General features: G+C 41.2%; 1 protein-coding gene across 9 annotated transcripts in view; it reads left to right on the plus strand.

The window, feature by feature from the left end:
- The window catches only part of MAGI1 (membrane associated guanylate kinase, WW and PDZ domain containing 1), a 635,349-nt gene that overhangs the window by 367,851 nt on the left and 240,835 nt on the right, over nucleotides 1-26,663 (plus strand). For all 9 annotated transcript variants that reach the window (XM_080808970.1, XM_080808971.1, XM_080808972.1 and 6 more), the window contains exon 2: nucleotides 13,801-13,917. In XM_080808970.1, coding sequence (XP_080665096.1) covers nucleotides 13,801-13,917 — 117 coding nt within the window. The remainder of the gene's footprint in view (nucleotides 1-13,800; nucleotides 13,918-26,663) is intronic.

The raw sequence follows: 26,663 nt of genomic DNA on the forward strand, positions 1-26,663 counted from the left end.
GCAGGCAGAGAGAGAGGAGGAAGCAGGCTCCCTCCCGAGCAGAGAGCCCGATGCGGGGCTCGATCCCAGGAGCTGGGATCATGGCCCCAGCTGAAGGCAGAGGCTTAACCCACTGAGGCACCCAGGCACCCTGCTATTGTATATATTTTTATTTTTTTTATTTTTTATATTTTTTAAAAGATTTTATTTATTTATTTGACAGAGATCACAAGTAGGCAGAGAGGCAGGCAGAGAGAGAAGGGGAAGGAGGCTCCCTGCGGAGCAGAGAGCCAGATGTGGGGCTCGATCCCAGGACCCTGGGAATCATGACCTGAGCCGAAGGCAGAGGCTTTAACCCACTGAGCCACCCAGGCGCCCCTATTGTATATATTTTTAATAAATAAACTCTATTTTAGAATATTTGAGATGCAAAAAGTTTGCAAGGACAATGCAGAGAGTTCCTGAATCTCATGGATATTTTCCCTAATGCTAACACCTTGTATGACCATGGTCCATTTGTCAAAAATAAGTTAACACTGGTACATTACCATTAACTCCAGTCTTGACTCAGATTTCACCAGTCACCCCCGCCCCAACTAGTGTCCTTTATGTCCCTGAATCCCATGCAGGACACTATGTTACATTTAGTTGCCATATCTTAGACTCCTCTAGTCTGTACCAGTTTCTTCATCTTTCCTTGTTTTGCCATGACCTTGACAGTTGTGAAGAATACCAGTATACAGTTCTTTTTTTTTTTTTTAATTTGTTGGGGCGTGGGGGAGGAGCAGAGGGAGAAGAATGAGCAGACTCCCTGCTGAGCACAGAGCTCAACATGGGGCTCAATCTCAGGACCCTGGGATCATGACCTGAGCCGAAATGAAGGCTCACGTGCTTTTTTTTTTTTTTTAAAGATTTTATTTATTTATTTGACAGAGAGACATCACAAGTAGGCAGAGAGGCAGGCAGAGAGAGAGGTGGGGAAGCAGGCTCCCTGCTGAGCAGAGAGCCTGATATGGGGCATGCTTAATCTACCAAGGCCCCCAGGCGCCTCTCAGTGTACAGTTCTAATCAAACAAAGTTTCCTTCTTTACTGCTGGATGAGCACCTTGTTTGGAGTCACACAGATCGAGAGGGGAAAGAAAGTGTGGAACTTTGGCGTGAGGACATCTGGTTCTAATCCTGCACTGGGAAAGTCTTTCCTCGTGTGTTTTAAAGTGGGAATGATGCCACCTTTCCCACTGGGTTGTGTAAGGATTGAATGAGATAATGTTCAGAAAAGTAATTTATGATAATGCATGAAATTTACAACCATCAAAGGGAAATCTGTGTTTATAATACATGCATTTTTCTATCCTGTATATTTGTATAAACTGGAGATTGATGCCAGTAACAGATTTTATCCCAGGAGTCATTTGATAAATTTCTCTGAAGGCTATCCAGATCTTTAAACATGTGAAATGAATCCACTTTATAGAGGATGTGGGGATGGATATTTTTCACCTGTTGAGTATTTTTGTGAAAGCCCCATCAGCGCAGACCCGTGGCTTAGTTTCCTGCTCCTTTTCCTCGGGAACGGTTCACACACCCAGAGCTACCTGCACACCTCTGGACATCTTAGAAAGTATAACATGTTTTATGAGAGGTACGAGCAAACTATGGCTTATGGGCCAAATCTAGCCTCCTGCTTGTTTTTGTAACAAAGCTTTATTAGAACACAGCTATGCAGTCATTTACTTATTGTCTAGCACTGATTTCCTGCTAAAAAAGTAGAGAAGTTGGAGCATAGGCCTTACAACCTGCAAAACCTAAAGTATTCACCATCTGACCTTATAGAAAAATTTTGCCTACCTCTAGGCTAGAATCCTGCTGATGCCTGACGTTTTCCTGTCCATTCTCCCCTGTCTCGGACCATATGCTTGTGATTCTCTTTTTTGTCTCCAGCTTTGAAGAGAGGAGCTGTGCAAAGTATAGTCCTAGGGATGCTTTGGTTATGGGAAAGGGTCTTACCTTTTTCAGACACATCAAATGATGGGATGTTGCTGGTGTCTGTTCTCAGGATCCAACAGAAAACCGAGTGACGTGCTCAACTGTCACCCTGTTTGTATGAGATTTCTTGGTATATAGGGCAGAGCCCCTGGAACTCTGGCCCCAGCCTACTATTGCATGAATGAGGTCAGACTGTATTAGAATATAGTTTGTGACCCAGATTATCCACTCCTGTCTGAGACTAAATTGGGCTAAATCTTGCAGGGAAGGGGCACAGCTGTGTTAATTACTATGGATGTTCCGGGCTGCGGGATGCCTATGGGATCTCAGTTTGCATTTGCATAAAAGCATTTAAAATACCTTACTTGTCAACAGTGTCCTAAGAGCCCAGAGGACAGGTGCTGGTTCGTGGGAAGGAACTTCGCTCAGACCCCTGGCTGAATGTTCTTTGGGAGTCAGTTTCTTGGTTTCTACACACGTTGAACCTCGAGAGGGTGTCAGGACAACTGCACTATGTGACTGTACATATGGGAAGTCAGTCTTTGGTTTTAATACTGAGATTCACATGAATGTCTTCTAATGGCATGGTACGTGTAACTGCTTTAGAAACACAGTCATTTTATTTTATTCTTTTGTTTTGGAGAATATCAAACCCATACTGCCATTGAAAAAAGAGCATAGGGGCGCCTGGGTGGCTCAGTGGGTTAAACCTCTGCCTTCGGCTCAGGTCATGATCTCAGGGTCCTGGGACTGAGCCATGTATCGGGCTCTCTGCTCAGCGGCAAGCCCGCTTCCTCCTCCCTCTCTGCCTGCCTCTCTGCCTACTTGTGATCTCTGTCAAATAAATAAATAAAATCTTAAAAAAAAAAAAAAAAGAGCATAATGGATGCCATGATTGACCATACCCGACCAGCTGTTAACATCTTTCTTTCCCATTTCATCTTTCTCTATTTACATATATTTCCTTTATGCCTAATTACCTGAGTGATGGGGCAGCCTGTGAATCTCAGTTTATTCTTCTGTCAAATGGGATTGGAAAAAGAACCAACCTCCCTGGGTTAGGGCAATGACTGTAAAGTTATGACTTAGTACCGTATCTGGCCTGTTGAAAGTGATCAGTAAATGCTCGCTGGCATTCCTGGAGTCCAGGCGGCCCCTGGAGCAGAGTTGTTAGATCTCAGTGGGTGTCTTTTTAAGAATTCAGTGTCTTCTTGGGTGCACCTGGCCGGCTCAGGTGGAAGAGTGTGCGACTCTTGATCCGGGGTTGTGAGTTTGAGCCCCACGTTGGGTGTAGAGATTACTTATACATAAAATCTTAAAAAAAAAAAAAAAGAATTTAGTGTCTTTTTGAAGGACACGCACGTCTTCGGATTGCATGCAAGGTTCTGAGTGTCGAGACATCTGATGTCAACCTTGTTGAGTAGAGCTGGCCATAAGCCCCTGCCGGCTTGTCTTTTGCCTTTCCCCATGTCAACCTTTTATTTTTTCCTGAACAGATATTATTCTATGACACGCGTTGAACTGAAAAAAATATAAGAGGCACAAAAGGCTGGAAATAAAGAAAAAATAGAGATGATGGGATTTAAACCGTGCTTTTCTTCCCATACTTAATTCAAGTCTCTTCTCTCTGTGGGATGAAATTTGTTATAAAAAGATTCACCAGGAGAAAAAGAAGAGAGAAGACAGGCAGGAAATAATAATAAAGTGGATGCCCAGAAGTGTGAGCAAAATGTTTTGTGCTCCTCCATGTGGGGAGTTCAATGTAAATAGTAGTTTATAAGGCTTCATCAGCATACATAAATCTACCTGGCAGCCTCTTTTTTCTTTTCTTTCCTTTTTTTTTTTTTTTTTTTAATCACGTTCTACAGCAACACGAGTGAAAGAACACCTGTCTTTGTGCCATGAGGGGAGTAGACTCCATCTCTGCATGTCTAATGAGGTCCCACCTTCCTGGAGTCATTTACGCTGCTCTTGTTATTGTTAAGTGTTATTGTTATTAGTCAGGAGGACCAGCAGCACTTGGCAGTTGGCAGAGAGATGGGGACTACTGGTGACCAATAGGGAAATAGGCTCATTTTCAGAGCCCAGTTCCCCACGCTTTGTTAGGGGCAGCATTTCTTTGGTTTAGTGACCGTTGGCCACAAGTGTCAGCGTGTCTTAGAATCACCTGGAAGGTTTGTTGAAACATAGATTGCTGAACTGGACCCTCACAGTTTCTAATTCAGTAAGCTTTGGGTGGAGCCCGGAAGCACAGATTTCTGGCTAAGACTGCTTGGACACAAGGAGTACCCTCGACCCTAAGAATTATATGAGGAGAATTGGTCACCTGGACACTCAGGGCCAGCATCTGGGGGAGTAGTTAGCAGACTCCGGTCGGTGGGCTACATCTGCTGTGCTTTTTTTTGTAAATAAAGTTTTATTGGAAAAAACCTTCTTTACATATAATCTGTGGCTGCTTTTATACTATAAGGGCAAACTTCAGTAGTTGGACAGAGGCCAGAGGTGGTCTCTAGGTGGAAAATATGTTCTCTCTGACCCTTGGCACGCTGTAGTAAAATTTTGCTGATCCTCGATTGTGACCAATGCTTGCATGTCATTTGGGAGAAACAGGCCGGGAAGTAATTCTGTAGGACCTGGCACACGGGGTGTTCTCAATCTGTGTGTGTTTGGAAGCAAAGGCTTTTGTTTCTTTCTTTATTTTACTTAAATACATATGATAATGAAATTCATCCATTATTTTGCCACAGGCCGTTCTCCACATAAATTTTCTCCCTGCGACCAGTCGTTTCTCAAAATGAAAAGAAACATATTTTTGCCATCCATGTTGCTTGTATAATATAGTGTTGGCTTCTGTTTGAATTATTGGAAAATTTTTACAAATGCATACTTAAGGATGTCTGGATGCTACTTTCAGTCTCAGGGTTTTGAGTTCGAGCCCCATGGAGGGCATGGAGATCATTAAAAAGAAAATGCATTCTTAAAACGGGAAAAATAATCCTCATTTTGACACTGTAATTGTCAGATGAGTGATATGGTACTTCTTCTAGACTTAAGTAAAAGCCTTTATGGAAAGTGGTTTGTCAATATGTATGAAGAGTCTTTAAAATAATGTTCATGCTCATTATTCTAGTAATTGCACTTCTAGTAGATTTCAGCAAACATACATATTCAAGGTTTTCCATGACAACATTGTTTATAATCATTATTTAAAAGATTTTATTTATTTATTTGACAGAGACACAGCGAGAGAGGGAACATAAACAGGGGGAGTGGGAGAGGGAGAAGCAGGCTTCCCGCCTAGCAAGGAGCCCAATGCAGGGCCTGATCCCAGGACCCTGGGATCATGACCTGAGCCGAAGGCAGCTGCTTAATGACTGAGCCACCCATGCTCCCCTATAATCATTTTTTTTTTAAAAGAAAGACATTAAAATGTCTGATAACAGGAAACTGATAATATGATGATGAATCTACATTGCTACTTTGGAGCCATTTAAAATCAAGCTGGATAAAGGGAAGCTGATAGAGTCTTTGGGGGGAGAATTTGTATCTTTTGTATACCGTATGTCCTAGCATTTCCACTGCAAGGATTGTGAGAAAATAATCAAACACAGATAGATCTTATCCAAGGAGGATAATCATAGTAGAAACAATGGATATTCTTACTAATTGGTAATAGTTAATAGGTTGTGATGGAATGAGACGATGAAGTACCATGTATTATTAAAACTGGTTTTTGAGGGGCGCCTGGTGGCTCAGTGGGTTGGGCCTCTGCCTTCGGCTCAGGTCATGATCCCAGGGTCCTGGGATTGAGTCCCACATTGGGCTCTCTGATGAGCCAGGAGCCTGCTTCCCCCCTCTCTCTCTCTGCCTGCCTCTCTGCCTGCTTGTAATCTCTGTCTGTCAAATAAATAAATAAAATCTTTTTTAAAAAAACGTGTTTTTTGAGCATGGCTAGTATATTGAAAATGCTTATGAATGATCTGTTGGAACATTTGGATATAAATCCTCATATATAACATGGTCCTCCACATCTCATATTTAACAGGTATCTGATGGGAGTCTGTATTCTGCTCCCACGTGGTCATCAGCAGCTAAGCCCAGACACTGCAGTCACTTTGACATCCTCTCTGACATTTGGTATCTTCCTCCATCACTCAAATATGTCCTGTCAGTTCCAGCTTTAAATGACCTCTCCTCTCTGCCCCTCTGCCCTTTGTCTTCTCATCCGTTTCCTTGGTCCAGGCCACTTCTGGTCTTGTGTGATCAGCAATGCTGGCTGCCCCCAGTCACCACCCTCTGTGCCTGACACACGACAGTAGGTGCAGGAGGAATCTCAGAATGTACAGCAGGCCTTCCTTACCTCCCCAGCTGACGTCCCTTCCGTGCTTGCCTACTGAGCTTAGAAGAGAATGCCAGCTCCTTACCAGCGCCTGCGAGGCATGAATGATCTGCCCCAGCTTCTCTTTCTGACCTCACTGTGTGCCTCCCCTGACCATGCTCCATGCTCTCTCTCCAACACACCAGCCTCTTTTCCATTCCTGGACATTGACACCTGCGGGTCCTCTGCCCACATGCTAGTTATCCTACACTTTGCAGAGCCAACTTGCTTCTTGTTTTCCTTCACTTCTCATCTTACAGTGACCTCTGCCTAGAGGCCAGCCCTTTTCATTTGTCCTAAAACACACGTGTCAGTTCCTGCTCAGGAACCCTGTGTTATTGGGTTGTATCTCCAGGGCCCACCGACTTTCTGGCTGTAGGTGCTTAATAAATAAATATTTGTTGGATGAGTGAAGGCATCTCCTCAAATGTGTGAGTGTGTCATAAGCGTATCTGTGTGTATACGTGTGTGTGTTTACACAAGGCATACAGCATCAGCACGTGAATGAAAGTTTCGGTTCATTTTTAACTTAATGAAGTTTCGGTTGATTTTTCATTTTCTTTCTCGTACTTTTATGTATTTTTCAAATCTCGTCATTAATCTAGATGACATTTTATTATGGTAAAATATACATAACAAAGAATTTATCATTTTAAGCATGTTAAGCGTGTAGTTCAGTGGCATTAAGTACATTCACACTGCTGTGCAAACATCACCACCATCCACCTCCAGAACCTTTTCATTGTCTCCAGTGTAAATTCTGGACCCATTAAATACTATCTACCCCATAATTTAGATTACCTGTACAGTAAGAACAACGTTAGCAAAAAATGTATTAGAAAGAAACAAATAGCAAATCTTTTACAGACAAAACTCATTAAATGTATTCCAGATTGTAACTTTAAGTGACAATAAAACTAGCTAATATGTATTCCAATGGATAGTTTTGTAGTTGTTTTTTTTTTTATAGAAAGCCCTATCCTTTATAAATGCAAACTGCTGCGCGGACATAGATCTTTCTGGTGTAATAGCTCACTGCAGTACAAACTGCTTGTGTTGCCTTAATAAATATATCTTTCCTACAACTATAATCATTCCTGGAAGAAATTGTGTGCGAAAGCATTATCACCTGGAAGTATGATGAGTGTAATATCCTTATGCAGGTTTTCCTCAGCATTGAACATTTGAAACCCATTAAAGTGTAAATTCTCATTGTAAAGAAACGCTGATCTCTGACCTTCTAGAGGTAGAGGTTCTGGAGCTTATGCAACATGGAGAGAGTTCCGTTTTGCCTCCTCAGTTAGAAATGGATGAATCAAGAGGTCTCAAAAGTAATATCTCTGGAAACCTAGTTTCTTGACCGTGAAGATGATTTCTGTTGACTAGTGTTCTCCCTTAGGATCTGTATGCTAGGAGGTAGAGATCAGACCAAGCAGAGTCCCTCATAACCCATCACTTTGAAAAAGATGCCTCTAGTTGAGTTAGTGAAAACTATCTAGCATGTGAGTGGGAAAGTTTGGAAAAACGACACGATTGTGTTTAAGGGATCATTTCATATTTCAGTAATAACAAGCAAAATTTGCAACTTAAGTAACTGATCAAGGAATCCTATCCAGAATACATAAAGACTATTTTATCAAAAATAACAAGGTGGCCCATCAGGGAAATGCACAATGAATGTGTGAGTATGAATAGGCAAGTTACAGGAGAAGAAATGTTAAAGAAAAAAATATGTATATGAGACATATGTGAAATATATATATGAGATATGTGTGTATTATGTATATATCATATAAATATATATATGATAGAATGCTCACAGTCACTAGTACTGTAATCCCCCTTATCTGTGGGGGATACAGTCCAAGACTAGCTCTACTAATGCCTGGAATGATGTCTGGAACTATGGGTAGTACTGAGCCGTATATATACTGTGTTTTTTTCCTGTACATATTCACATTAAAAAAGAAAAAACTACAATGGCATTTATGATAGCATTATTATATTGACAACAACATTGGAAATAGCCTAATTTTCTCCAAGGGTTACCTAAGTTTTATGTTTTTTTAAATGGAATATTATACAACATTTAAAATAATTAAGAAAGGTTACATCAGAGGGCGTCTGGGTGGCTCAGTTGTTAAGTGTCTGCCTTCGGCTCAGGTCATGATCCCAGGGTTCTGGGATCCAGCCCTGTATTGGGCTCCTTGCTCCGCGGGGAGCCTGCTTCTCCCTCTCTCACTCCTCCTGCTTGTGTTCCCTCTCTCGCTGTGTCTCTCTCTGTCAAATAACTTTAAAAAAAAAAATCTTTAAAAATAAAAAAAAAAGAAAGGTTATATTGGTTGACATGGTTAAATTTCTATAAACTAATGTGAATGGGAAAAGCAGAATATATTGTAAATTTAAAAGAGACAGAATTTCAGATATATTGATATGAAAATAGAATGGCAGTCCAGGATAGAGAATCAGCCCCATATTTGTCACTGAAATTATAAAATTATCTTAAAATAAGCTCTGAATCCTTTTCTTAGAAAAAGTTCCATGTATTTCTGACCTATGTTTTCTTTTCCATTTGCAAAACAAATCTTGAATTGCAAAGAAAGCCAAGATGCTATGACAAACTCTCTCTCTCTCTAGCAATTTATTATTTCATTGGCTCACTGCCTTGACAATTAGGAGAAGATTTATAGACATAGCCCCTAAATAATTGGCAATTAATTTGAGATTAGATGCCAAAAAGTACAGTATTCTTAATGTAATAGGAAGGTTGAGGCTTTTCACTTACAAATGTCACGGAACACAGAGTAAATGTTAACCACCAGCATCGTTAACCCTGCCCTTTTGCACGTCTGCAATAGAAAGGAGTTTTAGTTCGGTGATCATAAACTTTAGCTAGCTTGGCTAGTTTCACCGTAAAGCTCAAGTGTAAACTAAGAGTGTCTGCATCTTAAGAATGCCTTCCAATCTATAAGCCCTGGGTTTATGTTGATGGGTACCTGCTTGTGATCCACAAGAATGTGTAAACCTGGGATGCCTGGGTGACTCAGGTGGTTAAGCAATCTGCCTTCGGCTCAGGTCATGATCCCAGGGTCCTGGGATAGAGCTCTGAGTCTGGCTCCTTGCTCAGCAGGAAACCTGCTTCTCCCTCTCCCTCTGCCTGCTGCTCCCCCTGCTTGTGCTTTTTGTGTGCTGTCTCTCTCTCTCTCTGTCAAATGAATAAATAAAATCTTTAAAAGAAGAATATATAAACCTAGTTCTATACAGGAAAAAGAGATACTGTATCCTGAATCTTCTTTGGGATTTTCTTTTGACTCAAACAGTACATTTGGATCCTGTACCATCTTTTCTACTCATGACTCAGAGTCTTTCTAATGTCTACAACTGTGGTCTCCTAAGGGGAATATACATTCTAGGTCCTAAACAATGAAGATTTTGCTGGTAAACATTGTTATCCTTTTGGTCCAATTCCAGGGTACCTTATACCTAGAAATAGAGTTGACAGGTGTGACTATTAAATGTTAGTGATTTACCAGTCGGTTTTATTTCAACTCCAGCACAGTGCTAAAAATATATTAAGTATGCACTAAATGCTAACCACTTTATATATGTCCAGACAATTTTAGTACACATAGAGGGTTGGTTTTTTTTTTTTTTTTTTTTTTAAGATTTCATCTATTTAGGGGCGCCTGGGTGGCTCAGTGGGTTAAAGCCTCTGCCTTCAGCTCAGGTCATGATCCCAGGGTCCTGGGATCGAGCCCCGCATCGGGCTCTCTGCTCAGTAGGGAGCCTGCTTCCTCCTCTCCCTCTGCCTGCTTCTCTGCCTACTTGTGATCTCCATCTGTCAAATAAATAAATAAATAAATCTTTAAAAAGAAAAAAAAGATTTCATATATCTATTTATTTATTTGGGAGAGTGAGTGAGCAAGAGAGCATGAGCAGGGGGAGGAGTAGAGGGAGTGGGAGAAGCAGACTCCCTGCTGAGCAGGGAGCCAGAGTCAGGGCTCCATCCTAGGGACCCCAGGATCACGTCCTGAGCCGAAGGCAGACACTTAACTGATTGTGCCACCCGGTCCCCCACAAGTAGAATTTTATTCCCTTCTAGAAACTCTAGAAATATCCTTTAATCCAAATTTCCCTATGCTCATATTTTATTTATAGCTATTTCTAAGTAATAGAATGGGTTTTATGTTTATGTGCATTTAAAAAAATAGAAACAGCCCGTTTGAAATAATCTCAGCTCTTTTCCCCCTCACCTCACCAGTTGTCCCCTCTCCATTGTCATGACAATTTCCATCTTTCACTGAGTGCTCTCTCTTTGCCAGGCATGGTTAGAGCCTCATTTAATCCTCTTGACAATTTTGTAGCACAGCTACAGGTTTTACAGTGCTCTATTTTTGCAGATAAGGTTCAAGGATTAAGCAATGTGCTTGGGTTCACCAGCTCACAAATAGTGGAGCCAGGCTTTACCCCCAAGCCTTAGTCTTCACTCCCAAGATTTACTCTATTTTTCTTTCTGTTCATCTCTCCAGTGGGAAATTGAGAATTAAGCATTTAGAACAGTGCCTACACATAGTGATTCAGTAATTATGTATCTATTCTTAAGCCTTTGAAATCAATTTTATAAGTGTAATATACACACTATATATTGCATACACACACAGTTCCATACGTTTTGATAAATGTATAAACCCGTATTATCCTGTCACAATTAAGATTTTCTATAATGGCATCCACTTTAAAAACTTCCCTTGTGCTCCCCCTTTTAAGAAACGTTTTACCTTGAAATCATTCTAGACTCTCAGGAAGGTGTAAAAAATAGTACAGAGACCCGCTGTACCCTTCATCCACTTTCCCCTCAGTGATAACCCATTACGTAAGTATAGCACAATTGCAAAGCCAGAACATTGACATTGGTATGCTCCATAGGTCTTACTCCCTTCTGCACCTTGCAGTCAGTCTCTGCCTATCTTCCGCCCCAGGTAACCGCGGAACTGCTTTTTGTCACTATAGTTTAGATTATTCTAAAACTTTATATATAAACGGAATCATACAGAATGTTGCCTGTTGTGTCTAGCTTCTTTCACTTAGCATTATGTGTTTTAGATGCACGAATAATATTGTATGTGTTAGCAGCTTGTTCTGTTAATTGTTATGTAGCATCCTGTTCGAATACAGTAGTTTGCTTACCCATTTATCTGTTGATAGATGTTTGGGTTATTCCCAACTTTGAACTATTATATAGTGAATAAAGTTGATGTGAAGATTCATCTACAAGTTGTGTGTGCGTGTGTGTGTGTGCTCGCGTGTACACTTATTTTCATTTCTCTTGCATAAATAAGAGTGGAAATGCTGGGTCATTTGGTTAGTGAAGGCTTAGCTTTATAAGATACTGCCACATTCTTTACCCAGAGAACAAACCATTTAATAGCCTAGGGACAGTGTGTAAGAGTTCATTTTGTTCTATGATCTTGCTAACACTTGATACTGTCAGTCTTTGAAATTTTTGCCATTCTAGTAGGTATGGAGTGGGATCTCACTGTGGCTTTCATTTGCCTTTTTCTGATAATTAATGATATTGATTATCTTTTCATGTGGTTAAAGGTCAATCATAAATATTCTTTTATAAATTATTCAAATCTTGTGCCCCTTTGAGGGGGGTGGTGAGTGGATAGGTGAATGTTTGTCTTTTTTGTTCAACAAATATTTGGTGCATAATGAACCTTTATTAAACGAACTAAGATTGACTCAAATATATCTGTTTTCCTTTGGACCACTTGAAACCTTAGGCATAATACATCTGAAATAAAATAGTGCAAATTGGGTTTTGTTAGTCTATTCTAAAATGATCATCTGTAATAGGGAATCTTGTTTTAAACATGATATTAAAATAAAAATCAGTAGTTTCCTGCCCTGCACGGGACATCATACCATCATCTTAACCATCACTGTCATCCTCATGATTTACTCTTTCTGACCATGAGGAAATTTTCATCTGAAGACATGGATTTCGTGGCTCACATAAATACTGCATTGCTACATTGTTTCTCTAAGGCTAGAAATGCTCTTACCTAATTTTTATCTTGTCTAAAAATGGAAGGACCGTTTTAGCTTTGTTATTTTTAGCTGTCACTGAACCTTCTTTCTCCATTAAGAATAAATGTTAGCTAAGTTGATCTATAAGCTCTGTGTTGATCCTGTAGACTATAATTTGTGTCTGTAATTTAAAAAGAACTTTGGGGGGCGCCTGGGTGGCTCAGTGGATTAAGCCTCTGCCTTCGGCTCGGGTCATGATCCCAGGGTCCTGGAATCGAGCCCCGAGTCGGGCTCTCTGCTTGGCGGGGAGCCTGCTTCCTCCTCTCTCTCTCTCTGTCTGCCTCTCCACCTACTTGTGATCTCTGTCTGTCAAATAAATAAAATCTTAATAAAAAATAAAAAATAAAAAAAATTAAAAAAATAAAAAGAACCTTGGTTACCGTCTCCTTTCTATGACATATTTTTGTAACAATAATATTTTTAGCTATTGTTTTGTTTTGTTAATGTAGAGAATTACAAAGAAATGCACAGACCCACCTATGTAACCATTACTTATACAATAGTAATAAAGAGGCAGTATGTGTCTAGTGTTTGGAAATCAACACAGGATTGTAAGATCTGTAAGATATATCTGTATCTGTCTATAGGATGAAGAGTGACATCTTCTCCCTTATTTCCAAGCTCATGTCCTTCTGCCCAAAGGGAACTGTTGCTAAAGCTTTGTGATGATTTCTTAGATCAAACAGGGCCTCTCCTTTTCTTTATTCCCTTTTACAAAAAAGAAATCAGGCCGTAGGCACTACTCAGCATATTTTCCTTTGACACCAACACATGCAGATCTAACTTTCTTGGAGTAGTTACTGTATGAATGAACTATGCTTTACTTAGTTGCTCCCTCGTGGATTTTTCCAGGTTTTTTGTTTTTCTCTTTATTTATTTGCTGTTTTAAAAATGCTGCAAGAAACAATTCTGGAGATGTTGCAGACTTTTGCAAGTATATTCATAGGGTACATTTCTACCGATTGGATCCCTGGTCAAAGAACGTGGTATAATTTGTCAGCTCTTGCTGGGTTGTTCTTTTTAAGGTTTCAGCCATTTACTCTCTCTTCAGTAGCGTTTGCAAGCGTCTATGGCACATATTTTAAATGTAATCGCCTCGTTTAAATTCTTTGTTATTGGAGCCTTCTAGTATTATGTGAAGTGGGACCCCCAAATTAATGCTATTTCAATGCTGTTTTATCTTTATTACATTCCTGCTTGCTTTTTCGCCTGCAGAAGAAAATCTGAAGTCATTCCTCCTAATGACTGAGGTTGGCTGGCTAGAATGGCTTGAGGTGGCATTCCCACACAAAGCTCTCCAGCTGCTCAGTCCCTAGGAAGCCCAATTGTTGATGTGTCCTGTCTATTTTGTGTATTGCCCACAGGAGGAAAGCTGAACAAGGACCTGCGACATTTCCTCAATCAACGGTTCCAGAAAGGGTCCCCTGATCATGAGCTCCAGCAGACCATAAGGGATAACCTTTACCGCCATGCTGTGCCTTGTAAGTAGCCGGTTTAAGGCAACTGACTGCTGGGTGGGTGTGTGGAAAGTTACTGGAGCCAGAAGAACTCTCCAGCTGGTTCTGGAACACGGGTCGGTCGGTTTGCTCACGTAGCGACTTCCTAAGTCCAGGGAATTGTAAGTGACCGTGGGACATGTTGCAGAGCGCAGGGTGAAATTACTTGGCTTTCAAGGTCTGGCTCTGCCACGTACTTGCTTATGATGCCAGGTAAATTAGTTGTCCTTTGTCAGGGCCAGTTTTTACATCGGTGGAAAGGACATCCGACTTATTCAATAGGACTCTTAGGAGGTGCCCATGGGATGAGGCATGTAAGCACATTTTGCCCAGTACGGGTGTGGCGTAAGCCTCCATAAATGTTAACCATCACTGTTACTCATGGGAGTGGACCAGGCCAGAGGCTTTCACACTGACCTCTGCAGAGATCAGTGAGTTACTTCCTCATGGCCTCAATGGACTCTTTCTTCTTCCCCAACGTGACCCGATTCATAGACCTGGATTTCATGCACAATTTTCTTTGAGGAAATGGTTTCCACCAATTAAAAGCTCAAATCCCACGAACCCGTTAGATCAGGCTAAATCTGAGAAGGTAGGACTTGGAACATAGGGACTATGAAAGCAAGGTTTTTGTGTTGAGGGAAGGAAGGAAGGAAAGGAAGGAAGGGATGTCAGTCTATGGGGCAGAAGTTGTAGTAAAGTATTACCATACATACCTAATTAAAAGGTGGGAGTCCTGGGGAGACTTAAAATGATTTCATTTTATTTAAAATTAAGAAGAAGGAATGATTTTGATTTTAGTACTTAGAATTTTTCTTTTCTTTATTACCCAGTCCTTCAAAGCTTGAAATTTAATTTTTTTAGCAATAACATTTTTTAACCAGCAAAAACAGTAGGAATCATTTGAAGTTGAAAGTACCCTGCTTATTGCTGTGATTTGTTTGCTATAGTGGTTTTCTTTCTTTCTTCTTCTTTTTTTTTAATAGTATTTTGCAAGGGTATGCTGGAGTCCTAATGTTTACAGATCCTACTGCAAAACGATAAACAGAACTTAATGTAAGCCGTCGTAGATCTGCCGGGACTGAGGCCTTTAAAGACCAGGTTCTAGAACAGCCCCCTGCTCTTCATTTTACTTAATAATAAAACCAAGGCTCCGGTAGGAAAAGAGGTTGAGTGTAAGGGACTTGGGTCAGTTCCCCAGGGTTGTCTCTTTCTGCTGAGTGGCAGAACTACCTTTGAAAGAGAAAATGTGGCGATAATGCATTGATGTGAATCTCTGGGCCTCAGTTCTTTTGGTCTTTCAGCATGGGAATTGAATGCTGTAAACTTACATCCTACTAATAATCCTTTACACTTGGATTAATAGTAATTCCTAATGTTAATCGCCTGGGTTGTGAAGGGATTACGATTCTTTTTACGGGTCAAGAAACCAAGGCACCGAGGTAAGCCAATACAAAACAAGGCTGAAGGTGACTCAGACTGGTGGTCTCCCAAGTCCACCATTGTCCTGACTCTGATCTACTGATCAGTTTTACCCTTGGAATGATTCTTTGAGGTTGGGGTTTTTAACACCCAGTGTACAGATGAGGAAACAGAGTCATGGGGAGATCAAATCACTGGTAAGTGTCAGATCTGGGTCCTCTGGATTCTTACCACCTAGGGCTGCTTCCGTAGCTATACCAGAGCTGCTCTGTTGTTCTGGGACGGCAGGTTGAATATAGTTTTGCAGAATTTGGTACTTGCAGAATCATGAGTGTTCTCTGTGTAATTTTTCCCCCACTTAGATTCCAATTTAAGAAATGGGGAATGAAGCAAATGAGCACACCATTTCTTGACGCATCTGTGGTGTTACTATGGTTACGTTTTGGCATGCTTTCCCATTTATTTTTTTCCACCGATTTATAGGACCTGACTGTGAGCTAAATGGCTTGATTTTAAGCTTACCGCTATATAGGAATTGGGGCAAAAATGACCTCAGCCTTTTAAACACAGTGGAAAATCGTGTTTTGTCTTTGCATAAAGCCCCTGGTATTAATGTTTCATTTCTGTGAAACCCACACGTTAGGAATTGGGAAGGTAAAAATGGTCTTTCTACTGAAGAAGAAAACAAGTAACATTTCATTATACATTTCCTTCATAAAATGGGAAGGAAATTCAGAAGAGGGCTGTTTCTGGGTCTGGCGCAGCCTGTGTACCTTTGAACATGAGTAGACCAGGGGTGACTTGGGATTCTGTTATAGGCTTGGAGAACTCAAGCCACATTTGTGTTTATTTTGATTCTTTGGTCCACGTGATTGGTAACTGCAGAGCTCTCTGCCAACCTGTTGTGCCAACGGATTAGGAAGCCGTTCACTGCGAGAATATATCCCTCCTGATTACATTGTAACGGTGCTCTAGGGAAACAAGCTTCTGTGATCTCCGTTTTCCAGAACTTCCTGCTGCTGATATTTTAGTGACTTTCAGTATTTTGAGAAGGGATGACCTCATGAACAGGTGCTTGCGAAGTTGGGGTAGACATCTTTTCTTTTCTTTTAAATATTTTATTTATTTATTTGACAGAGAGGGAGAGAGAGAGGCAGGCAGAGGCAGAGGGAGAAGCGGGCTCCCTGCTGAGCACGGAGCCAGACTCAGGGCTCGATCCCAGGACCCTGGGATCATGACCCGAGTTTAAGGCAGACCCTTATTCGGCTGAGCCACTCAGGTGCCCCTGAGTAGACTTTTCTTATACATTTTAGGAGGTTCACTTGTCAGTAGAAATTAATAAATAAAGCCCCTTTGTTCTCAAGTTCTTTCTAGTGTCATCATAGCACCACAATGGATTTTTACCATTTAAGATCCCATTTTATCCTAATTCCTTGGTGTAAAGACAGTGCAGGTAATAGCGTCCCTATTTTACAGGTAAGGAAACGGAGCCGCAAATGTGACTTCCTCAAAATCCTACCACTCCTAAATGCCACATTACTCACGTCTCACCCAGGGCTATTTTAATTTTCCTTATTTTTAACAGCTTTATTGAGATACGATCCACACACCATACAACCCACCCATTTAAAGCATTCATCCAGTGCTATTTTTGCTATGGTTCTTATTTTGCTGCACACCCCCTTTATTTTGTCTTTATTCAAAAACTTTTATTATTTTCCACAGTTGGGAAAAGGTCATCATAGTTGAAATTTAATTATATTTACCATTGAAAATCACCACCACCACCACCCCTCGCCCCAAAATTAAAAAACCCAAACCAGAATTATGACAGAAAAGAGAACTGGATTGCGGGGTGAGTCAGAGGCCCTGGTGTGAAGTCTGAGGGCTTTTCTCTTGCTGTGTGGTCTGCCACATGTCATGTGACCTCTCTAAGTCTTGTTTACTCTTTAAAATGGAAATGGAAACACCCACTTCAAGCATTGTCTCACCAGATCTCAACAGCGTCCCTAAGAGATGGGTCTATCAGAGGAAACAGAGGCCCAGAGAGGTTAATAACCTGCCGTGGGTCACTTAGGTTAACAAGTAGCTCGGTCAGGGTTCAACCAGTTCTGATGCCCAGGCCAGCATCAGTGAAAGTGGTGCGAGTAGGGCCGTATAACATGGACCATCGAGAGGGGAAGATGCAGGAAAAAAGTTTCTCATTGCTGAATTTTATAGTTTTAGCTATGTAAAATCATTGGGTCTTATGGCACCATACCTTAAAAATAAGTATCTTCTCTCTGAGGTTCGAGTAATTCACTGGTAGGTGCAATACAATTTTCATAGTTCTGTAAGTGGTGATTCAGCTTTTAATACATCATTATGGGATTCTCTGGGGATGGCTTGGTTTATCTTATTGTTCACTGAATCTCTTCTTAATATACCTTTTTTAAATAAATGGATTTGAAATTCAGGTAAATGTCATCTGCATTGCTCCATTCTCTCATTCCTTAGAGCCTTCTGGAAGATAGTCTTATCTCCCACCCTTCAAATTCCCCTCCATGGACAGCCCCCTGACCTTAACGTTTCAGTCCTGCAAACGTTATCCATAACACCGAGCACACCTGGTGCCTTCTCGTGAGTGGGTGCCTACTGTTTCCTTCTTTTTCCCCACCTTGCCATCTGACCAGCATGCAGCCTTCTTTTATTTTTTTTTTTTTTAAGATTTTATTTATTTGACACAGAGAGAGAGAGAGAGAGAGAGAGAGAGAGAGAGAAGCAGGCTCCCTGCAGAGCAGAGAACCCAACACAGGGCTCGATCCCAGGATCCCGGGATCATGACTTGAGCCCAAGGCAGGTGCTTAACCGACTGAACCACCCAGGCACCCAACACAGCCTTCCTTTAAACTTGGATGCCACTTCTTTCACAGATTGGGCCCATTACCCTTTTCACTGCTGCTGGAGCTTCTGAACGTGACCCCTTTCCAGCACCCATGCCTGCTTGTGCCTGCTGGGTGTCTGTCTGTCCTATTAGAATCTGACTGCTCTGATGTCAGGGACTGAGTCTTCCTCAGTGACCAGCCCACACGTAGCTTCGTGCCTGGGCTGTAGAATGAATATTTGTTGACTGAGTAAACAAATGAAGAAATGGATGAAGTTGCTCTTTGTTTTTCTTGTTTTCTCTTTGTTCCTTAGTGGTTTGGAGAAACAGCAGAGCTGCCTTTGCCATATAGTTTTCAGAATAAAAGGCAGCTCAGAGGCTTGAGCCCCGAGATGGCTGACAAGGACTGCACTGATTACTTGGCTGGTAATCCGGACCCAGAGGAAAGAGTCGAGGTTCTTGTACGCTCGGAGCTGGAGTGCCCGTTCTCAGCACCTCTTAATTAGTCTAGATAACAGGGTACCTCCTGCATTGATTAGCCTTCTGCTTTATGACTTCTTGTTCTGGCTGATGTGACAACATCTGAGATTCTTGCTTTGAAATGGCTGCTTTTCCCGTGAAGATAAATGTGTTGCCTGACGGGGCTTGTCATTGACTGTACGGCTGCTGTGAGAACCAGATACTCCTCCTCCAGGAGTGCTGGTCCTCTGGAAAGCTGAACACCACCCCTCCCAGTCTGGCTCCCTTTTCTGGGGGCAACAGTAAGGAGCTTGTCTTTCTTTTCAAGCAAAGGTCATCTGAAAGAGGAAAGGATAAGTCATTTTTGTTCTGTATCTTAATAGTTTGTGTGTTTGTGTATGTTTTAAAGATTCTTTTTTTTTTTTTTTTTTTTTTTTTTGAGAGAGTGAGTGATTTCAGGGCTAGGGGAAAAGGGACAAGGAGAAAGAATCTCAAGCAGATCCCCTGCCGAGCGCAGAGCCTAAAGCCAGGCTCGATACCAGGACCCTGAGGTGATGACCTGAGCCAGAACCAAGAGCTGGATGCTTCACCAACTAAACCACCAAGGCACACCTGTACCTTAAGGCTTTGTTGATCAAGGCTCTCACTGATACTGAGACCACTGTATCTTGTGTAAGAGGCATTGATCAGTGACTTAAAGGAGTTTACAAAGGGATTAAAACTGTTTGATCTACAAGACACTTTAAATGTGATGTGGCATACATAGGTGACCCTGGTCTTCCTCTGTAGAAGTGCCATATTCCAACAGGCACCTTAGCATCTGCTAACCATTGGCACCGTTGTTATCTTGAATGTGACTGTGACATCGTGGACACAAATTACCTTTGGAATTGTTTGAACCTATGAATGTCCCTTAAGCACAGGCGTCTTCAGGACTGCATGCCTGGAATCGAACCATTCTGCAATTGAAGCTGATGATAGAAACTAGACCAGATTATCAGCAAGGGGCCAGGACAAAGATCTGAATATTGGAAAATTCCTTCTCTCCTGGGATGTGCATCTCTTGTTCAGGTTGTGTTTGACACAAGTGGCAAACTTCAGGTCATAATTCATGAAGTGGACAGTTCTGGAAGCCTCCCCAGGACTGATGAGATAAGAGTCACGGGAAACTCTCTCACTGTGGTTATTGCCCTTGTCCTATCACTCAAGTAAGTGCTGTCTCAAATTTAAAAAAAAAAAAAAAGGGATTGTTTCGTCCTTTACAAAGCCTGGTCTCTTGCAGCAACATGGTTAGTAATACCCATAGTAGCTCTTGGGGTGTGGACTCCTGATGTGTACGAGGTGCCCTGCATGATGCTTGCCTGTGTGTCGTCTCTCACGCTGGCCTCATGGAGGACAGACAGAATGTTCTGGATCTGACCTTGAGCCCATTGGGCTGGTAAACCCTGCCTCTTTTCTATTCATTTGCAAACCTTTGCTGTCCAGAATACAATCAGTATCTGCCCTCCTCCCTTCTCCATCAGTTGTCAACTCTTTCCCTCCCAGTGCCCTTTACTCCTTGGTACCATATTTTCCCATGTGTCCCCAGCTGGTCTGCAATCTGTAGACTCCTCCCACTCACTGACCACCCCCCTTACTGCCTACCCCCGACCTTTCCTTCCTTCTCCATCAAAGCTTGTTTGTTCTGGGGGTGCCTGGTTGGCTAAGTCAGTTGAGCGACTGGCTCTTGGTTTCAGGTCATGATCTCAGGGTCCTGAGACTGAGCCCCACGCCACAGTCTGCACTCAGTGTGGAGTCTGCTTGAGAGTCTCTCTCTCTCTCTTTCCCTCTGCCCCTCTCCTCTGCTCACAAGCAGTCTCCCTTTCTAAAATAATAAATAAATCTTAAAAAACAAAAACAAAAACAAAAAACAACTTATTTGTGCCTGGCTGGCTCAGTCAGTAGAGTGTATGACTCTTGATCTCATGTGTCCTGAGAGCTCATGAGGTATCATGAGTTCAAGCCCCATACTGGGTATAGAGCTTACTTTAAAAAAAAAAAAAAAAAATCAACTGTGTGTAATAAAACTTAAAATAAAAAAGACTTATTTGTGCTACATTGATTAACTATTGGGCTGTCCTTGAAGAAGCCAAGAAGAAGTGAATGGTTCATGTTGTGGCACAGGGCTCTCCATCCTCCATTATGTGTATTTTTTAACAGGCGACTTTAAAGTGGTGTTGCTAGAAATAGCCTGTGTAATGGGATGTCTGGCAACAAAGCAGGTTCACGGGTAAGGATGGATTCTTATGCTTTTGATGTGTTTTTGTGCTTTTTATAGTGGTTAACACAGTGTTCCATGAGCAGAAAACACTTTAAACACAAGATTGTATCAAGGGAAACTTCCCCTCTGCTTGCTGTATCACTGCTCATATATAGTCCTATCCCACCAAAGATAAGCTGGGATAGGATTTGTGTTTCACAAAGTAATGCTACAGTCTAGACAGAGTGCTGTGCCAAATTTAAAAAAATAATGGGATGAGAAAAGATACTTTTGTTTAGATGTAATTTCGAGTTAGAATCTGGGCTCAGATAACTGTAAGCAAATTTTTACCGACAGGAACGTCTCTGGTGGGGTGTTGAAGGGTTGTGAAGGAGGTGGATGAGTTCTTTGTTACTCTGAGAACACCTGCCTGATAAAAGCCAGGTGTACAGCACAGGTTTGGGAGGACCCAAAACAAAACAACACTTCTCATTCCTGGAGAATGGCCCCACAAGGAGCACTGAAGTCACTAGTGTAGCATCTGTCCCACTTCTCCTTGCCACAGGGGAAGGGAGCCCTTCCAATGGCAAGTTCACGAGAAGGACCTGGCCATTCGGGACACAGACAGTTAGTTCTCTTCTCCTCCGGGCTAGAACGTTCAGTGGGGAGGGGCTTTCAGAAATGGTGCCCTGGAGAAGCTGGCAGGCTCTATCACTAACCACTTCTGGTAACTTGGGCAGGTTACCCAGGCTTTCTGAAGCTCCGTTTTCTCACTACCTTTTTTGCTGTTTATGACAAGTACCTAAGCACCCCACAGTAAGTATGGTACTTCATAGGTCCTGCAGTGGTCCTCTGTCCCGCACGATCTTCTTCCCTCCATACCCCTTTCCTTCTCATTTCTAACAGGACTTGTCCGGTCTGGTATTCTCCCTTTTTTTCTTCACAGGCTCTCATTAGGCTTTGAGCCTTACTTATTTGATGATCATTTTAAACGATTGTGATAATTTATGTGGTTCTTTTCTGCGGGAAACAAGCTGAGTTTTCAAAAATGATATTCCAGGGACACCTGGCTGACTCAGTCAGTAGAGCGTGCAACTCTTGATCTTGGCGTTGTAAAATCGTTGGGACCAGAGATTACCTAAAAATAAAATCTTAAAAGAAAAAGATTTTTCCAACATTTGTTGAGTAACATCCCAGCACTGGATGCTAGGTGAAAACCTAGTGAAGATTAATAATTGGATGATTTAGCCAGTAATAGGCAGGCTTGAAACAGCACATTCTCTGCATAATCCCAGCATCAGCTAATTCCCCCGTGTTCTTTTCCTTTGTATTTCTTATTATATGTTGTTAACCCTAATTGCCACTGTGTATTTGCTGAGTGGATGGAGTCATATTGGAGGAAGAAAAGAAAAGAGAAGCTACACACTGAAAAGCTCCTTGCACCGGACTTGATTTACATGTGTTGGTTATTAGTCTCGTATAAACATGGCTTGACCGGTGTTCTTTACTGTGAGGTTCTTACAAGAGAAGATTGTACTCCAAATGCAAGAGTTTAGATTTAAGTTTAATCAGAGTGGATATAACTGATAATCTTCTTATGAAAATGTGTTAGCCCAGCCTCACTGCTTAATAATAACCTCTGTCATTAATCCAGCCTTACTATACATTCCAGCCACTGTGCTCCGCGATTTCCAAGTATTGTCTCTTTTAACCCTCTCCAAACCCTGATAAGTTTCATCTTTGTGTTATGAGTGTGGCCGTTGCGGTGTGGCGAGCTTAGTGACTTGAGTGTTGGAGGATGCACTGTTTAACCGTGATGGAACCCAGATTCATTCCAGTTCCAACAGCTCCCAAGAGTCCGAGCTCTTGGTTTATTTCTCCGGATGCATCACCTTAAAAACCAGATTTTCAATTAACCTATTGAATTTGAAAAAGAGTCTTCTCTTAATACCATATGGATTAGTCCTTGGCTGGGTGTAGGATACTAATATATCTATTTGGCAGACATGTTAATTTATTTAATTGCTTTATAATTCTGGCTGAGATTTTTCATCAAGATGAGTTGCAATTATAAAGCAATTTCCACAGCCATTTATGTAGGGACACAGAAGTTTTCACATTATTTTTACCATTTATTATTTTAAGAGAAGGTTTTATCAAATTTTAGCTTCCCAAGAGTCACGAGTCAAGAGAATGAAGTACAATATATTTTTAAAGAAACCTCCTTGTATCAAATGTGTTCATAGAAATAGATGCAAATAAATTTTCCAGCTTCTGTAATGGGTTATATGCATTTATGCCAAAGTCCAAGTAGGAATACTTAACCAGTTATGCTCTGTTGGGCTTACCTGAAGTCCTGTATGAAATGAGCTACCCAAAATGATGACCTTGAATTTAAACAAGAAAATGTCACTTGTATTATTTCAACCATAATATGAATAAACTAGACTTACTAACTGCTCAATGATGTGTTTTCCTCTTGCATTTAAAATTAATCAATTACACATCCCTATTTTTAGGCAGTACACTCTGATGTGTTTAGGGGTAAAGGACCATGGGAGTGCACCTTAATCTTGAATGGCTACAAAGTATTTAGAACTGTTAAAAATATATTGTGTGTGGGGAGAGAGGGAGAGAGAACAGAGGACAAACCAGTAGGTTAAAACATTAATAATTGATGAGTCTGGGTAAAGGATATACAGTGTTCTTTGTTCTATTCTTATTCTTGCAATTTAAGAAAAAAATTGAAATAATTTCCAAATAAAGCATTTTAAAAATAGACTCATGCAAAAAAAAAAAAAAAAGTTAAAAAGCAACCAATATAGTTTTGGGAAAATGGGACTGATTATGTATAAGTGTTATGTTTTTGTCCCCCCCCCTTTGTAAACATCAGTGTTTTTAGCTGAGAATTGAGATTCTGTTACTACTTTGTTAGACCTCGTGTATTAAAGTATACAGAGACTAACCTGGAAGACATTGTGCATATATTAAAACAAAAATTTGACACTTCTGGAATACCAAGTACATATGATGTGCTTTCATTATACTTTCTCATTTAATCTTTATGGAAATCCTACAAAAGAAGTACTATTATTATTCTCCTTTATAGATTTTTTTTTTTTTTTAAAGAGAGAGAGAGCTAGTGTATGTACGTATTCATGGGGATGGTGGGGGGCTGCAGAGGGAGAGGGAGAGAGAGAATCTGAAGTAGGCTCTACGCCTACAGAGAGCTCCAGCATGGAGCCCTTCATGGGGCTCGATCCCACAGCCCTGAGATCATGTCCTGAGCCAAAAATCAAGAGTCTGATACTTACCCGACTGAGCCACCCACACAACCCAATTCTCCTTTACAGATAAGAGAGCTGAGGCTTAGTAAAGTTAAGTGTCTTGCCTTCCATTTCTGAAAAGAGATTAGAACCCAGGCTGTGAAGATGGATACTAGAGCTCCCGCCAGTAGCCACCACATTTTTTTTGTTCAGACTATGTGTGGGTACATCCACATGTGTCGATCCATGTATACATACCAAGTATATTTAGAAAATAAGCTAGGAAAATTATTTTAAATGGATTGTAAATATCTGCTAATGGGATTCTAGAGCAATACAAAAGTATGATAAAATTATTATGATTATGAACATATATTGAGCTCTTGCATGTGCTAGGGGTTATTCTTCAAAGTGAAATAACTTGCTCAAGATGTCACAGCTAATACGTGGTAAAGCTTGTGCTGTCTTTTTCTCAAAGTTTATCTCTTAACCAGTGGCTTATATTGCCTATTATTTATAGCACTACGGAACGTTTAAAAAAATAAGAGGAAAAAGAATCGGTTATTAAGCATATTCCCTTTTCTTGGTGGGGTGGGAAGGAACGTCTTTTGTTATTCCTTGTAAGATTATTACTTAGTCTTAGATCCCATCAAAGCTGCCACATTATACAACTCCCGGGGCACTGTTCGGTTTGTAATCTATGTCAGTGGGGCCCTTAATGGTGGACAGTACCCTGACCGCATGGCTTATGCACTGGCTACGTGCCCGTAGCAGATACTCAGCTAGACATAAAGCCTAAAAGATAGATCAAGTTGCCATCCGTTTGGGAGGTACATGTCTCAAGCATGCTTTGCAAATACGATGAAGCAGTTCTTTACTCCAGAGGGGAAGATATCCTTTGGATACTTTGATGCCAGAAGCCTAATCCAATCCAGTTACACATCTCTTCATTCTTAATTCAGCTGATTAAAGGATGGAGACTATTAGAATTGGATCTTATTGGGTAGTTGCTATTATTCCATTCATTTTCCCTTCCATCCATGAGTTGATCCATCCCCTCAACCGACCAACCTCCACTTACTGCACTTCTCGGTCCATTCAACCGACACGTATTGAATGCCATGATGAGCAGGTCATGACAGTGTGGTCAGCACGGAGGGGCAAACTGGTTATATTTCCAGGTTTATAGGTGTAGTAAGGAAGACAATCAAGAGTCAGCGGTAATAGACTAAGGTAAGTCCCTTGATTTGGAGTAAGCCCAGGATGATGTGACATACAAGAATGGGCACCAGGTTCAGTCTCAAGACCAATGAATCGGTGTAATGAGGAAGTGAAATAAATACCAAAGAAGAAGAAGAGAAAAACAGAGCATCCTCTTTCCCAGGGAGAATCGGGAAACATCTACCTGCATAACTGTGGGCAAGTGACCTCTACTTAACATCCCTCAGCTTAGTTCCTCATTTAAAAAGGAATCTGTTTATTAGGGACAGAAGAGAAACATCAGCTATCCTAATCTCCCAGGCCCAGTCCCAGGGTAATGTAGTCTTGTGACAGTGCTTGCTCCTTAGAACCTCTTAAGGATTAAGAGACCACTTCTATTGTTGAGTTTCCCGAAATATGTAAGAGCAGCAATGACACAAACCAGCACTCCAGGAAAAGTTAGGACCTGGTTTTAATGTTTGCATTTAATCAATGCTTTTAACATCTACATAACAATGTGGTATAATTGTGCTGTTCGCTAATAGCAAGAGGTAGAAAACATTAACTCCAGGTACAGTCAGGACAGTATAGTCTGGTAGTAGACCCCAAGTTGAAATATCTCTCTTTCCTTTTAGTGTATCTTTTTAGCTGTAGACATAAGTTTATCTGAAGAGAACAGAAGTCAGGATTTTGACTTAGTTCAAATGATTTAGCCTCTTCCATTCCTTGGCAACTTTGATAGTATGGAATGCTATGGGACGGCACCTTCAGATGAGGGCTTGCCTATTTCGGATTCAGCTGCCATTGCTTGTTAATGGAAGGGGGCAAGCAAGATTATCCCAAGCAAGCAAGATGGGTCCTACTGCCACCCCAGTGTACCGGGGCACAGCCTTCTTGTTGTATTTGTCTTCAGTTTCAGTCATTCGAAGGAAAACTCTTTGTTCTTTGGACCATTTCTTCTGAGGTTGCCCTATTTCCGGTTGGGGCTTTTCTTCCCTCATGACCTGCCTATTAGAAGTGGAGGCTTATTATCGCTTTATGTGTTTTGCATTGGAAAGTGAGACAACATTCGGTTAATACTAGAAATAAAGTAAGTGTAGTTATACTTAAATGAGTTTGACATTTTGCTCATTTCGCATCTCGTAAGATAAGATCATTACGAGCAGATCTTATGGGATTGTTAGGAGTTCGTTTACACCATTAATTGATTTGAGGGATGCTGGTGTTTCTTCTTTCCATTGCTGAATGGTTTTGTAGTCTGAACTTCACTTAATTAGTGATT

This window comes from Martes martes (assembly GCF_963455335.1).
Source record: "Martes martes genome assembly, chromosome: 1".
Lineage (NCBI taxonomy): Eukaryota > Metazoa > Chordata > Mammalia > Carnivora > Mustelidae > Martes > Martes martes.